The 16,889-nt window shown below is 37.7% G+C and overlaps 1 protein-coding gene across 1 annotated transcript in view; it reads right to left on the bottom strand.

The window, feature by feature from the left end:
• The window catches only part of DEUP1 (deuterosome assembly protein 1), a 75,616-nt gene that overhangs the window by 17,775 nt on the left and 40,952 nt on the right, over positions 1 to 16,889 (bottom strand). The window contains exons 7-10 of the mRNA XM_006092761.3: positions 15,139 to 15,284; positions 11,814 to 11,919; positions 6,336 to 6,533; positions 4,101 to 4,187 (exon numbers count right to left, since the gene is read on the bottom strand). Coding sequence (XP_006092823.1) covers positions 4,101 to 4,187; positions 6,336 to 6,533; positions 11,814 to 11,919; positions 15,139 to 15,284 — 537 coding nt within the window. The remainder of the gene's footprint in view (positions 1 to 4,100; positions 4,188 to 6,335; positions 6,534 to 11,813; positions 11,920 to 15,138; positions 15,285 to 16,889) is intronic.

Raw genomic sequence — 16,889 nt, 5'->3', positions numbered from 1 at the left:
GGCTGCCTGGGGCAACAAAGCTGGCAGGGGGGTTAGTGAGGGATGACCAAACAGCTAAACAGCAGGCTGCGTGAGGCAACCAGGCCGGCAGAGGAGTTAGTGAGGGATGATCAAACGACTGAACAGCTGCATGGGGTGACTAGGCCGGCAGGGGGAACAGTTGGGGGCGACCAGGCCAGCGGAGGGGGCAGTTAGGGGTGATCAGGCCAGCAGGCAGAGGCAGTTATGGGTGATCAGGCTGGCAGGGGAGGCAGTTAGGGGTGATCAGGCAGGCAGGCAGGTGAGCAGGTAAGAGCCAACGGTCCCAGATTGTGAGAGGGATGTCTGACTGCCAGTTTAGGCCAGGATCGGGCCTAAACCGGCAGTCCAACATCCCCCGAGGGATCCCGGATTGGAGAGGCTGCAGGCTGGGCTGAAGGGGACCCCCCCCCCAATGCACGAATTTCGTGCACCGGGCCTCTAGTGATGTCATATATACTGAAGAAGCATTTAATAAAAACTAGCAGCAAATCTTAACTCTAAGTTAAGGATAGAAAGATATAATAAGAACCATAAATCAAGAACAAATATTATCTTAAACAGAAAACACTAAAACAATTTCATCTAAAATCAGGAATTAGTCTAATTTGTCAGTAATCACTATTATTATTATTTTTAAAAATATATATTTTTATTGATTTTAGAGAGGAAGGGAGAGGGAGAGAGAGAGAAATATCAATGATGAGAATCATTGATTGGTTGCCTCCTGCACGCCCCACACTGGGGATTGAGCCTGCAACTCAGGCATGTGCCCTGACTGGGAATCAAACCATGACCTCCTGGTTCATAGGTCAGTGCTCAACCACTGAGCCATGTCGTCTGGGCAGTAATCACTATTATTTAATATTAATTTGCAATATGACAAAAATAATTGATGTGAACAATAGAAAAGAGATAAAACTTTTGTTGATACAATTGTATATATCTTAAAAAACAAGAATCTCAAGGAAAATGCCTACTAGAACTAACAGATAATTTGACTTTTTATTTTTTTCTATATTAGCAATAAGTTCTTATGTGTGGAAAAAAAATGTTGCACTTACAACAGTGACAAGATTTATAAAATACTGAGAAATAAATTTAAAATAAAGGCACAGAACCTATACAAAGAAAACTATAACATCTTATTGAAGAGCATAAAATAAGAAATGAAAAAATGGAAAGCCATGTCATATTCTTGGATGGGAAAATATACTATCATAAAAATACCAGTTCTTTCAACATTAATATATAAACTTAATTCCAAACGGAATTTAACAGGAATTTACCAGGAGAAACTAGATAAATTGAACTTCACTTTGATATAAAAATTTAAATTGGGTTTCTGTTTTCTGTCACATGCAAAATTACAATTCAAATGGATTAAAGACTTAGATGAAAAATGTAGATACTGTGTAGTCATTGGAAGAACCTTGTTATTCAACGAAGGAAATTCAGAAGTTATAAACAAAAAGATAGACATGTGTGACAAAAGTTTAAAACTTTTTGTATGGAAAAAGGATTTGTAAAAAAAACTTACAAAAAATACATTTAGAAAAATGCTACTATAAATTGACAAGAAAAAGACAGCCCAACAGAAAAATGAGCAAAGACTATAATTAATTTACAGTACATTGCCAAACAAATATAAAAAATATGCACACTGTAGTTAGGGAAATGCAAATTAAAGTTCTATTGAGAAATCACTTTACACCAATCAGACTGACAAAAATTTAAAAGAGCTATAACATATACTGCTGGCAAGGGTGAAAGAGAAAGGTAAAAATATGATTTGACAACAAATGTTTTTTAAAAAATATATTTTTATTTATTTCAGAGAGGAAGGAAGAGGGAGAGAGAGATAGAAACATTAATGATGAGAGAGAATCATTGATTGGCTGCCTCCTGCATGCCCCCCACTAGGGACTGAGCCCACAACCCAAGGATGTGCACTGACCAGAAATGGAACCATGACCTCTTGGTTCATAGGTTGACACTCAACCACTGAGTCACGCCAGCTGGGCAACAAATGTTTTAAAATTAAAACATATACATCCTTTGAATATGCAATTCCATTTTAATGGAGTTATTTCAAGATATATGCATAAGGATGTTTTTACAGTATTGTTTATTTGTGCAAAAACCCAGAAACAGAGTTGAATTAATTATGAATGAATTAATTCTGAAAAATAGTTGAATAAATGTTGATACATTCCCATCATGGGATATTATTAAGCTATTATACAGAATGACACAGATCTAAACCAGTAAGGATTTGCAAAGGATATTATTGTTGAGCAAACAAAAACAAGACACAGAAAAGTATGTATAATGTAATCCAATTTTTAAAAAATGTTAAAAACCCTAAATAAGTATATGTATGTATGTATATATATTTACACACATATATGAATTCATATATATGAAAAAGTACAAAATGATACCTACTGAATAGTTAACATGTGTTATCTGGTAGATGCAGTATGAGGTGGCATAGAGACATGGAAGGAGAAAGGGAGAAGCAAAAAAAAAGGCTGCACTAAAATCATGAGTATATAAATTATGATTCACTTTATTAAAATTATGTTTTACAAATAAGTATGTATTTTTTCCTAAGAAATTAGGAAAAATCAAAAGATATTTTTCTACTGACTTGTAGAGATGTTTATGATATATAGTCAAAAGGCAGAATAATGTATAGTATACATTTATTTCTGTAAAAGAACACTCGACTCATCCCCTGTATATGTGTGCATGAGCAAAGAAAACGCTACAGAATATTACCCTGGATCTCTCAGGAGTTGAAACTAGGACTGGGGATAGAAGTAGGAATAATTAACCTCTTCTTTGCTTTATTTCATTTAAAAAAACCAAACACAAATAAAGAAACAAAGCTAAACGCCTACAGGAGTCAGAGTGAAGCAGGCTCAGTGGGGGCTGTGAAGACATTTTTTAAAAGAACACAAACCATTTTGTGAAAGAAAAAAAACGACACTCATGGGGGCAAGATACTATTTAACTTGTGTGTCCAGTGTTTAGAAATAAAAGTCCTGGGTATCACGAAGATTTTATGTAACAGCTAGGGAAACCACATACACTTTACTTTTTATCCATCTATAGTACTCTAATCACAGGACCCATAACCGGGCCCAAAGAGGGGGGCGAATGCTTCCAGAATGCATCTACTCTTTGATGCTAGAATATGGACTATTTATTATGAGAACAAATACCTACTACTACAGAAATACAGCACCATGACTTAAGAAGGGACCGTGGGCAATGCCTAACCCAACTTCTTCATTTTACAACGGAGGAAACAGGCCAGGTTAAGCAATTACCATACTCATCTCTTACCTTCCCCCTTCCCTGAATAGTAGAAAAATATTTTGTTTCAGAATTTTCCTTTAGAGCAAATTAGTGGTAAACAAGTAACAATGATATTTCATTAGTTCAATAAATAAGCGTTATCCTATTTACATATAAAAACCAACCTTCAGCTGTCAACAGTTGAATTGAAAGGTACAGAGACTATTTAAGTTGCCTTGTGTAAACCTGTGGAGCCACTGGTTAAAATCAGGTCAGTTCTCAATCATTTACTTACTCATCCTTTTTATGCAACCAACATTCCCTGAACACTTACTATACCCCTGATGCTGTGAAGTGATGGTGACACAAACTTTAATAAGACATGGTCCCTATTCACCGTCCAGTGGGGAAGTGAGAAACTGCAAAACAAGTCAGACCAAAACACAAACCGGTTTTGGATGGAAACTCATTCTGACTGGAATTTCAGGGGCGGCTTCATCAAGGGGGAGTCAGGCCATATAGGATGTAGGATTTCAGAGGCAATAGCAAGACAAAAAGCAAGGAAGTTTGAGGAAATGATCAGAATTGAGCCCAATCCAAGAAAAGAATGAGGGAGAAACCAGACATTTAACTATTTTAGCCTGAAGATAGAAGTAAGTTTAATAGGTGTGCAAGATATTTGTCACCCTGCAGGAAGTGCTCAGTGAGTAATCTGAGTAAACCCTGACCAACCAAGTCGTCTCTGTTCAATTTACTGAATGATTTCATCATATTACCATGTACCGTCCAGGGTCTAAATCTCCCATCATTCCTTTTAGATGTGTGTTTTCAGTTCTGACAGCTTTATATTTCATATCTGAGACCTGAAAGGAGATTAGTAGGTAAAAGTGAATGTAAACTTTATAATGAAAGCTCATGATTCAATTACAATTAATTTTACGTTGTTAATATGAGTATTTCCTAAGTGGAGTGAAGGGAACACTTCTTCGGCATGATTATCATAAATCAGGAATTCTCAGTTGGTTCTCCTGTGTTTGGTAGGCCCCACTTTACACTCCTTTTCTGATCAGTGCTAAGCTAAAAACAGATAACTTACAATAACGATTCATTTACATGTTTTTTTCCAAGTCTCAAATTCCTTTCCTCAGGGCTATTTTCTATTGTATGCAAATTACCACTTGAAAATCACAATTTTAAAAACATGTTTGAATAACTGTCCATTAAATGTCTTCACCACCTGATTAATTTTTATAATATGCAAATATGACTTACATGGCTAATTTTGTTTGTTATGATATTTCTGCCAACTTTCCTTTTTTTTTGGGTGGCTACTTCATTTTGTCTCCTAATTTAAGTTTTCCTCAGATGTCTTCCTACTTGACAATACTTAGAACACAATATTTACCCTTTTATTTATCTAGGATTCATTTCTATATAAAACAATTCTTTTAAAAACACTTCTGTAAATTACAAAATATATTCCCCTTGACAAAGCCTAAAAAACTATAAGAATATAATGGTTAAAGTAAAAATTCATAATTCAATGATCCAGATCACTGCTATGATGTGTAAAATATCCCAGGTACAACCAATGCTACTATCGCATCCATGCTTTTTTCCTGCATATTGTACAAATTAATCAGTTTAAGGCTTATAATTGGGCAGAGGCTGAATCTTTTTTTTTTTTTTTTATAATACACAGGTTTAAATCGTCATGCTATTTCTGAAGTGACCCTTAAATGCCTTGAAAGTTATTGAATGGGACTCTCAAATCCTGTAGACTTGGGGTAAAAAAAAAAAAAAGGCAGATAAATCCTATGCTTGGAATAGCAGATTATCAATTTGATGATGAATAAGGGGTTAAGGGAATTTCAAAATAAATAGGATAGAAGGGAGGGAGAGAGGGAAGGCAGGAGGGAGGGAGGATTTGGAAGTTACTCGCAGAGTTTTAACAGCAGAATGTTATAATTGCTGTTCCCCCCCTCCAGCCCTGCCCCCATGAACCATGCTGTACATTGAGTCGATGTTTAGTAAATATAAACTAGTTTTCGTGTTTCAACATCCATTTTTTAAAACCTTAAAATAAGTTATATAAAATGGGGGTGAGAAGTATCCAGGAAATACTGAAATAGAGGCCTTTTAGAAAGATAAAAATGTTAATGGAAGGAAACTATAGAAAAAAATTCAGAAAGAAATCTTGGACTAGAGCAGCCATGGGCAAACTACGGCCCGCGGGCCGGATCCCGCCCGTTTGAAATGAATAAAACTAAAAAAAAAAAAAGACCGTACCCTTTTATGTAATGATGTTTACTTTGAATTTATATTAGTTCACACAAACACTCCATCCATGCTTTTGTTCAGGCCCTCCGGTCCAGTTTAAGAACCCATTGTGGCCCTCGAGTCAAAAAGTTTGCCCACCCCTGGACTAGAGCATACTGTGGGAGGTGATCAAACTATGGGCCACAGAAAATTTTAGGATGAGATTTAATGAAATTATCTTGCTCTGTCGCTTATTTCCCTGGTTCTTTTTTTCTTCTTCTAGATTTTGGGTGTCATGTTCTCATTTCATTTGATTTCTTCCTTGATCTCGTTGTTAACCCATTCACTTTTATTTTAAAAAAATATATTTTATTAATTTTTTACAGAGAGGAAGGGAGAGGGATAGAGAGCTAGAAACATCGATGAGAGAGAAACATCGATCAGCTGCCTCCTGCACACTCCCTACTGGGGATGTGCCCGCAACCAAGGTACATGCCCTTGACTAGGATGGAACCTGGGACCCTTGAGTCCGCAGGCTGACACTCTATCTACTGAGCCAAACCGGTTAGGGCTCCCTGGTTCTTTTTTGATGACACTTTGCATCTCCCAAAGGTTTTATGTGACAGAGCATTTCTGTGATGCTCGTCTCAGAGACAACACCGAGGGATGCAGTGCTTCTCTCAGTCAATAATGAGGGCCGCTATCTGCCCTGAGCAAGAGTGGCCTGGACAGGGCTGTCCTCGCTCCCATACCTGTTGTTTTGCTAACATTTTTTCCTTGATTTCTAGCTCCATCTTTAGCTGTCTCTCCAGAAGGGCAGCTTTCCTCATGATAGTTGCTATAGTGATCTCCTTCTGATGAAGCTCCTCGGTTAGGTCAGAGATCTCGTTCCGCATTCTCTCCTGCTCACAGCTGTGGTGCTCTCCCTCCTGGCAGAGATGGCTCCTTATCTGCAGCAGATAGAGTCCAGGGAACATTAATGAGTCCTGTCATTTGTAAAGCAGCTAAAAGCCTTTACTGGTCGCGTTCTGTCTTCTTACCCTACCTAAAAACGTAGGCAGGCCCCCTCCACCCCCATTTTCTGATCAATGCTAAGTTAAAAACAGATACTTACAATAAATGATTCATTTACGTTTTTCCTTCCAATTTCAAATGTTCATTTCTGCCTTCTATATTCTATTGTGCATAAATCATCACCTACTGCGGACACCAGTTTGATAGGCAGGTGAAGAAAGCATTATCAGACATGCTCCTCCAGCTCTCATTGGTAGACAAAAAAACGGCACGATGGATGTGCACAGTTTTGTGAGTTTGGACCCACACTCAGGCTACTATCACCACAGTCAAGGTAATAATCATATGCATCAACTGCAAAAATTTCCTTGTGTCCCTTAGTTATTTAACTAGTGTGTGTGTGTGTGGTAAGAACACTTAATATGAGATCTATCTTCTTAAATTTTTACCTGCACACCACCTTACTGCTAACTACAGGCACTGTTGTGCAGCACATTCTGGGACTTAATTCATCTTGTAAAACTGAATTGTATGCCCATTGAGCAGCCACTCCTGAGTGCTGCGGTGGAAGAGCACTGAACCCACGATCCGGAGCAAGCAATTTTTAGGGAGAAAAATTGGCTTAGAGAGGGTAAGTGATTTGCTCAAAGTCACAAAGCTACTAACTGACAGAGCCAGGACTACAATCTAGGACTCCTGGCTTTAAATTCAGTACTTTTTTTTTTTTTTTTTTTTTTTTTACTAAATTGTGCTGTACTTTTTGTGATTAAATCCTATGTTTTTCAGAATCATGTTATGATAAATTTCAAACTTAATGTGTCCATGAAAACATATCACCTCCTTCCTTAGCCTGTGGAGCCTCATATTCTCAGTCTCAGCTCAGGATCACCTTGGACTCCTCCCGCCCCCACCCTCCCCAATCCATTCAGGCAGCAAATTCTGTCTCTTCTGTTTCACTCTTAAATCTCACCCCTCTTCTACCTAGTCCAGCCTCTTACTGTCTTTCTATACATCATTCACTGGCTCTAATTCTTGGGGTTCAGAGATAAAGTACACAGTCACTGATCTCAGAAATCACAGTCCTTTGGGAGAAACAGAAAAATTAACAGTTACAACACAGTGTCACAATAGATATCAGCAGTCTATGGCAGAGGCAGAACGTAGCGGAGGGGTACTGAACCCAGCCTGGGATGTCAGGGCAAGATTCCCAGAGGAGGGACATCAGACTGATATTGAAGGATAAACGGAATCCAGATGGAAGACAGAGATGGAGAAGGCTCCCAGGCAGAGAACGCAGCCCAGGCACAGGGGTGAGTGCACACTCAGAACCGAAAGGAGCGTGTAGTGGCTGGGACTAGGCGTGCTGTCAGAAGTCAGGCTGCAGAGTCACGCAGAGGCCGTCCACAGGAGATGTATATGAATTCACCCCAGGGCACTTCCCTTTAAAGTAGATATTCTTTCATTTAGTCTGTAAACATTTCAGGATGTCTCTTTAAAAGAACAAGCGTATCCCCCTATCACTCTCTTTTTAAAACATAGCCAGAATACCACTAGAACAGGGGTGGGCAACCCCTGGCACGTGTGCCAAACATGGCACGCCTGTAACTTTTGCTGGCACGCGAAACCCTCTCTTATAATCTTCCATTTACAATTTTTTTCTTAATATCGACTTTTTTATTTTTCAGATAAATTCAGTGTAGGTGCATCTTAGATAAATAAATAATTTTACATAAGTTATCTTAAAGACCATAGACATGGATTGACGAGAGAGGGGAAGAGCAATTTCTATGCCTCTGCCTTAACTCTCTCTGCCTTCCGACCAGTGTTTTGGTTTCATCCACATACGCTTGTGAATCTTTGTTCTCAGTGATGAATTTATTAAGTCTCATAATAAGAGTAGCCTGACGGATGAAAGTAGTAGCTTGTGCATATCTCTGAAGGTCACGAAATATAAACCTGATGTAAAATCTCTGTCATCAGTGATGCAGCAGCAAAAGTCCCACTGATAATATCAAACGGAGTCACAAAGTTTTCTGTCGGACTATCAGTGTACATGTATACATTAAAAAGTAAATGTATTTTTCATCATCATATACTGTGTTTTTGTCACTCAAATGAATTTTATTATTTCTTCAAGGTTCTTCACATATGTACACCTTAAGAGATATTAAGTAGGCGTAACATGTTCTCAAAAAATTAGGGTTGGCACGCAGAAGAATTTTGAGTCAGAGATTTTGCTGGTTTTGGCACGCACTCACAAAAAGGTTGCCCACCCCTGCACTAGAAAGTCTTAAAAATATTAGCAATGCCTCAATATCATCAAGTACCCAGGAAGTACTCAAATTTAAAATTGTATCAGAAGTGTAATGCACTTTTAAAAGTTTACTTGAACAGATGTAACTATGAGCCGCGCCTTGCCACTGGGTCCTCTCTTTTTAAAGCCTCTCTTTTTGTATGTGTCTGTGGGTGTTCTAAGTGCTCTACATACATCATTTCATTTAATCCCCACACATCTCTCTATTTCGCAGATTAGAAAATTAAGTTCACATAACTGCTCGCAGTCACATTCTGGTGACAGGCGGTCTGATTCCAGGACCGACACTGTGCTGTGGACCCTCTGGGAGCGGAGCCCTGGAAGGTGGTTCACACGCGGAGAGCTAGAGTGGGGTGCCCTGACGTGGAAAGCAGGCATGTCCCGCAGGCAAACCCGATCCAGCCCCAGGCTATGCTACCAGCCCTCATCTGATTCTATTCTTATCACTAACGCTTTCCGAATTTCAGAGTTGGACGTGACCTTAGCAATCCCATGGTCCAACCCCATCATTTAACAGATAGAAAAAAAAGACCCAGAGAGCAAGGAACTGACTGAGTCTAAGTTATCCAGCTCCCAGGAGCAGAAGAGGAGACAAGGAAAGTGAAGTTCAGGCGCCTCATCCTGAGGACGATGTTACAAGTCTCCTTTCATCTCCCGTCTTCTCTCTCCAGGCTTTTCCTTATAATTTTTTTTTAACTGGGTTGTTCTGTAGTTGGTCCCAGTTTGAATTTTGCTGTTTGCATCCCTGTGGTGTAGTTTACCTGTTTGTTTGTTTTTTTTTAATGTTCGAAAATGAATATGCTATAGTGAAAATGGAGTAAACTGTTTTTCCCATTTAGTTATTAAAACAACACGCTGTACTGCAAAACATCCTTCTAAATGAGATGAACTTGCCTAGCTATAAATAATGGTTGGCTTTATTAAAAATGTCAACTTTACCACAAATAAATGACTAAAACTAGTTCTATGTTATAAAGTGAAGATACATAATAGATGGCCCTTGTTGGTGTTATCACTAGAGAATGGAAATGCTCTCCACGATCACTTCCTGGAAGCTATAGCTGTTTATGCACAGCTCCTCTGCTACCTTTTCTGCACGGCAGTGCATGATCTACAGGTCTCCCAGGGCCCAGGAAGAGATTTGTGCCTTGTATTCTCTCCTTCCATATCAAAACAGTGGAAAATCAGTATAGTCCTTATATTACTCAAAGTTTTATTACTCTTTCTAGATCTATGAGGTCAAGAAGAGTGTAACTACACTTTAGGTGGCTTTAATCAACATTTTATCATAATGTATCCACTGGAGACACCAGAAGGAACAGTGTTTTAAAGTGATGGTTTTACATGCCCGTAAAATCGGTTGTATGGGAGTATGTGAAAAATATAAGGAAAATGGTCATTAATTCACATCACCTTTCCTACACATCATAGTTGCCTCACAGTCAACTCTCTGGGAGACAGGATTTATCTTTCACATCATCGTCTTTCCTACAGAAATAAGCAGAATAGCTAGTAGTCCTACTAGATGCTGAGTGAGTGTTTATTGAATTTATACCAACAATAATTGAAGTTATGACCCCCATACAATGATGGGAGATCTGAGCCTTAACCTTAATGAATTCATTCTCTAATAGTTATTTTCACTTATTGTGTGTCCGGCACTGTGCTGGTAATTCAAAACTACACCCAGGTTTTTCCTACTTTTAGCAATTGTTTAGATTATACAGCACTGGATATTCTGTGTAATCGTCAAACCTAAAGAACCAGAGGAGTGAGTAGTAGCTGTGATAAACTCATGGAAGAGAGCCACAACTGGATTTTCCTAGAGGGAGAAGAGAATATATGTTTTGTAGGAGTTAAGAACCACAGTGCCCAGGTCTTATTCATCCTTGTATTTCTAGCTCCTGGGAGAGCACTTGGCACATGCTAGGTGCTCAGTGACAAAATGTGGGTGTAACCTGAAACAATAGCAGCCAGTGTCTACCAGGTGCTTCCTCTGAGCTAGGCAGGCCCTGTTCTAAGCACTTCACATGCATTATTATTTTATGGATTTTAACTTAGGGCAGTGGTTCTCAACCTTGGCTGCACATTAGAATCACCTGGGAATCTTCTTAAAAATCCTGATTTCTGAGCCTCATCCTCCGGAAATTCTGTTTCTTTGTTACTAATATTGTGGCCCCACCCCATAACAAAGAAACAGAATTTCGGGAGGATGAGGCCCAGAAATCAGGATTTTAAAAAGATTCCCAGGTGATTCTAATGTGCAGCCAAGATTGAGAACCATTGACTTAGTCTTAGTATGAACTCTGAGCCAGATCACCTAGATTCAAAGCTGGCCTCTGCCAGATTAGTCGTGTAATATTGGGAAAAATTACCTACCCTTAGCTTCCTCAAATATTAAAAGAGAATAATAGTAGTACCTACCTTTTAAGATGGTTGTGAGGAATAAATGAATTAGGATTTGTTAAGCTTTTAGAACAGCTCCTGGCACCTGGTAAGTGCTATTTAAGTAGCTCATTGGAGCCTCATCACAACCTTAGGAGGTATGTACTAATGATCCCATCCCCATCCTAGAAACGGGGACCCTGAGTAACTTGCATACACAACTCCCACGATTCCTCACTAACATGTGGCTGCTGCCCATCTGTGGTCTCATACTTCTTGCTATGAGCTCCCTCTCATGGAGCTACAGGCCCTCCACATGTCACAGGCAGTCTCCCGTGGCTGAGTGATGTCCTAGTGTTTGTGGTTCTTATAGCAGCACACAGTAGAATGTCAGTGTTAGCAGGTTGGAGAAGAATATAGAAGGGAAAAGAAGGGAATGAGAAGGAAGGAAGCCCCCCCCCCCTCCCTCCCGCAGGGAAAGACTGCCTGGAAGAACGGAGCTCATTATTTTCCATACCTTAGTCAGTTCTTTCTCATGATTTGGTTGATCTGGGGTCAGTGAAAACAGTTCTTTCCTTTTCCTTTCTGGTTCTTTAATAGAGGGCGAATAAGATGATTCAAGTCTACAAATCCAAAGGAGGAAAAATTAAGCTAACTTGATGAATTGTTAGTATTATGTTGTTAACTTAGACAATCACAGATAGATTATTAGTTTATTGGGAACATTTCTAGGTACAGAAATTGCAAGTTACATTACATTCAGATCTCATAAGTATTTGCATATTTAACTGAGTGCAAATGTTTTTAGCTGAAAAAACAAACAAAACAACCCAGCTAGCAATTAATATGGAATTTTAATTGTGCATTAAAAATTAGCAGAATACTTGGTTTGCATATGGAGATAAGATTTTTGGGTGAGAAGAAAAGCCTGTCTCCTATAATAAAATAGCTTGAGAACCATCAGAAAAGGAAATACACCTGAGTTGCTTCTACAGCATGGGAAGAAACTATGTCAGCAGGAATCTGAGGGAGAAACCACTCCATAAAAGTGTTCCCAGATGATTGAATCTGGCAGGCTACTCAGAGAGAGCTCAACTACATCTATTCTTTGGCTGTTCCATTTATAAAATGGAATTGCAACCACATACGGATATAGAGAGCAAAAGCGAGAATTGGTATAAAAGGTACCATTTCCACAGGAAGCTTGGAGTAGTATAAGCAGGTAATGTGTACATCAGGGAAGTTGGTAAAATAAAATCATTAAAGCAGAACAAATAAAGATAACTAGGTGAGGAAAGCAGTGTGCGTTCTATTGCCTGACTAATCTGGTAGAGTCCCGGGTTCTGAGAAATGTCCCGGGTTCTGAGAAATGTACCCACTTGTACAATTTTAGATTTCCAAGAACTTTGTAAAACTTAAATCACATAACCAAAACAAAATCTGAGAAAAATAACTAATGAAGAGATTAAAAATAAAGGGATATTTTAAAAGGTACAAATTAATAGTGATATCCTTGAGATACATGTGTCTAGACTGGATGTGCGTTTTTAAAATCAAATATACAAAGTGTCCAAAAAATGTATACACATTTAACACTGATAGCTCAATTTATGTTTCTTTCTTTCCAGATTTAACCCATTGGAATTAATAATTATTCAATGTATATATACATTTTTGGGGGACATCCTGCATATGTTAAGTGTAGAAAACAGAATATGGAGTATATATGCTGCTATAATGTCCTCCAGGAAAAAACAGTGTCAGCATTTTTTGTATATTTCTTTTTTTACTATGCATTTGTATACATACATACACATTTCCCATACAATTAGAATGTACTGTACATATTATTTTCCAGCCTTCTTTTATTTTTCACTCAGTAATATATTGGGAGCATTTTACCCAGTATTCTCCTAAAATGTTATTTCAAGATCAATCTTAAAATTTTCTTATTTGCAATGATTTTCAAATTTCATTTGAAAATGAATTTTCCTTTTTTCAATTCTTCCTAAGGAATTTTAGGGAGTGGAATGCTAAACTGAATGGTAAAATTCTCATGATGATCTTGTAAATTTGAGTGAATAGAACAAATATCAAACTTCAACGTGGACAAGTTCATAGAAGAGAACAATAGTCATCTAATGTAAAATGGTAATATAAATATATAAGGGAACTATCATTTGTCTCGTAGGAAAGGAGTGTTGGAAATATTTTTAATAACTCTCAGAACCTAGCCCAAGGTGCTTCAACAACTGAAAAAAAGAAAAAGCTAACAAAATCTTAGCATTATTGAGAAAAGTTCTGATCATGAATAAAAACATTACAATGCTACTTCTATAAAACTATTGTATGTCTACTCCCAGGGGCTGCTTCACCTTAACACAACTATAAAGAAGAAACAGAGTCCAAATGAAAGAAACCGAAATAATATAAAAATAATATAAAGGGCAGGACCACATTCATATGAGAACAAATTAGGATTAGAAACTTTCAATGGGAAGGATGGAGGCTGAGAAGACTATGCTCAAATCTAAAATAAAATAGAAGCTATGAAAGTTAAATAACTGTTCATCAACTCTCAGAATACTGGAACTGAGTAATACGATCCAAATGAGAAAGATGTAGCTTGGAGACCAAAATAAAACCAACATAAATAGAGGATGGCAACTAGGCATAACAAAAGAGTTGTATTGGCCAAATATGTGAATAATTGCAAGATTTTAGCTTAAATCATGAATTGAAGGAAAGTTGGCTATGCTTGGAATTTAGCACTGGCCTGTAAGATAGCTGCACTTCACAAAAACACGAGACATGGTTGAGCAGTTTGCTGTTCTAGGAAATTTATGTTTTTAGGCATGTACATTCCTTGTGCGAAGACATTTCTCACCAATTCACTACACTGGAATAGTGCCTTGTACATAATATATTTCCAATAGATGTATTAATGATTGGTGATGATGATACATAGCTTGTATACAGAGCACTCAATAATGCTGACCGCCCAATAGGAGGCATTCTACCATCTTTGGTGAGACATACAATAGGTCATTTTTAAGAATCTTAATTTGCCATTTTTGTAAAGGGTAGACCTCAGGCAGGCAAGTACCACAACTTTGAAGAAATAATTGTTACCTTTAAAACAATGTAATCATCTTTCAATAAAATATCCCTCACCATTTGGCTATTCATTTTTAAAAATCCTATCATTGGTCTGGCAATAGCCTTCAGAATTGAGAAGGATTCAAGTTCTAATGAGAATTAGAACATCAATGAATGGTTGGAACCATCACACTGTCTATTCACAAGCATAAATATTTAATAATCCCCAATAGTCCATTTCCTTTGTGGTTATGGAATATGCAATATCTGTCTGATTTTAAAAGGGGAAAAAGATTTCTAACAAAACCCTTAAATGGAACCAATAAGGTGATGAATGTGGAGGCAAAATTAAATACAATATTTATAGGTGAAAAAGTTAACAAGTTTATAGGCAATCAAACTAAAGGCATTTCAAAAATATGAAATAAATCTTATTTATATTTATATATAATTAAATATCAGCTTTATAGTATTGTTTTAATAACATCCTGAAGAATAAAAGTTCTAAGAAAATTTCTGACTCAGTATAACACATAAGTATCCATAAACCAGAACATGATATATTTTTCTAGGTATTAATTTTGAAGATAAAATAACCATTAATTTTATTGTTAATATCTAATAATTTACAGCATGTTAATACAAAACAAAGAGACTTTTCTAGTTTCAAATATAAAATTCTTAAAAAGTCAAACAGTATATTTTGAGCAGTTTCTCTCAGGCTGCTGAATATAAAGAATTACCTTTTTTTATTTTCTTGAGCATTTTGGCACTCTCCTATTTTTAATAATTCTCTGTGCAACTGTAGTCGTTCCATTTCTATAATCCTCAAGAGATCATCACGTGACTGTAACTCACTTTTCACCTCTGAGAGTCCTGCTTCCATGGCCTCAATAAAAACATCAAACATTTTTAATGCTCATATTTGGATGTCATGATGTATAATAACACAGTTTAAAATGTTTAACATCTACGAACCAGCCTAATTTCAAATGAACTGATTGATAGTCCTTTGCTGGCTCTGTCTCAGAGAATTTCATTCCTTCATTCATTTTTTCCAACAAATACTTACTGAGCTCTTATTATGCACTCAACACTGAGGATACAGACAGAGAATCTGTCCTCAATGAGCTGACAACCCAGTGATAATGACAAAGAATAATAAAATAATCACACAAATATGGTCACACGGTACATTACTTTGAAAGAGGAAATATAAAAGTATGAATAAAATATCAATGCATAAAATGTGGATAAATGCAAATAATTCCCAATTTAAACTTGATAATAGCCAAGAAAAACATAATTTTAAAGCTGGCCAACCAAGTAAATTACAAATCATGGTTCCACTGCTGTCCAATGGTAGCCCTACTTTAGCTGGTAGCTAGAAACACCAGCAATCCTGTGCGTCCCGTGTTTTATTTTGTTACCAGGAGAGACTTGGGCAAGTTTAAAAGCTGTTAGGAGAGAGAAGGGGTAATAGTAATGACGACAGGTTCCTCAGAAGGTGGGTGGGATGGTTCCCAAAGCACAAGTGGACATACTGCCTAATGCAAATACTTCCACATTTCCTCTTTTGCAATAGGAAAGAAGGAAGATGGAATCTAGACAAGTTCATGCATTTGGACATGGGGAGATAAGACGGTGGCTACCAGGTGACTTCTCTTTTCCTTATGAAGAAAAAAGGAAGAAGAATTGGAGGTGGGGGTTTGGGAGTTATTTTTATTTATTTTTAAAAATATATTTTATTGATTTTTTACAGAGAGGAAGGGAGAGGGATAGAGAGTTAGAGTCACCAATGAGAGAGAAACATCGATCAGCTGCCTCCTGCACACCCCCTACTGGGGATGTGCCTGCAACCAAGGTACATGCCCTTGACTGGAATTGAATCTGGGACCCTTCAGTCTGCAGGCCGATGCTTTATCCACTGAGCCAAACCGGTCAGGGCTCGGAGTTATTTTTGAGAGTGAGAAAAGTTTGAAACCGTCTGCATTGGGAATGGAGAGTTAGCTAGTTGGAGCAATGCAGGATTCCTGGTAGCGTTGAGTTCTTACGTGAGGTTTATGACCGTGACCTGCTGAGGGATTTTCTCCAGCAGTACTTGACTATTCCCTGGGAGAGAGGAAGGGCAGAGTCCTTCCATATCATCATGTCTCTTCCACTGAATTATACAGGGAAACGAATATTTATTAAGCATGCCTGACCCTGTTCATGAAACCCATTGCCATTTTTATAGATGAGTAAGTTGAGGGCCAGACTTGGTCCAAAGTTACACAGCTCTTAAGTGACAGACTTTGGAATAGAAGTCCAGATTTTTTTGTTTACTACTCCAGCCAGAACATTCAAGACACAAAGATAATTTGTTTTACACAAAGTGAATTAGATCTGTAGCTTACTGGTAAAGACAGAGTGGGGTGTTCTGAGGGCAGGAGGTTTTCTGCTAATAAAGGCTGTAGAAAACACTATAGATATTTTTTAAAGTCAATTGTTCAAT

Source organism: Myotis lucifugus, unplaced genomic scaffold (assembly GCF_000147115.1).
Source record: "Myotis lucifugus unplaced genomic scaffold, Myoluc2.0 scaffold_104, whole genome shotgun sequence".
Lineage (NCBI taxonomy): Eukaryota > Metazoa > Chordata > Mammalia > Chiroptera > Vespertilionidae > Myotis > Myotis lucifugus.
The sequence above is the reverse complement of the archived record's forward strand: the minus strand, read 5'-3'. Positions and strand labels throughout refer to the sequence as shown.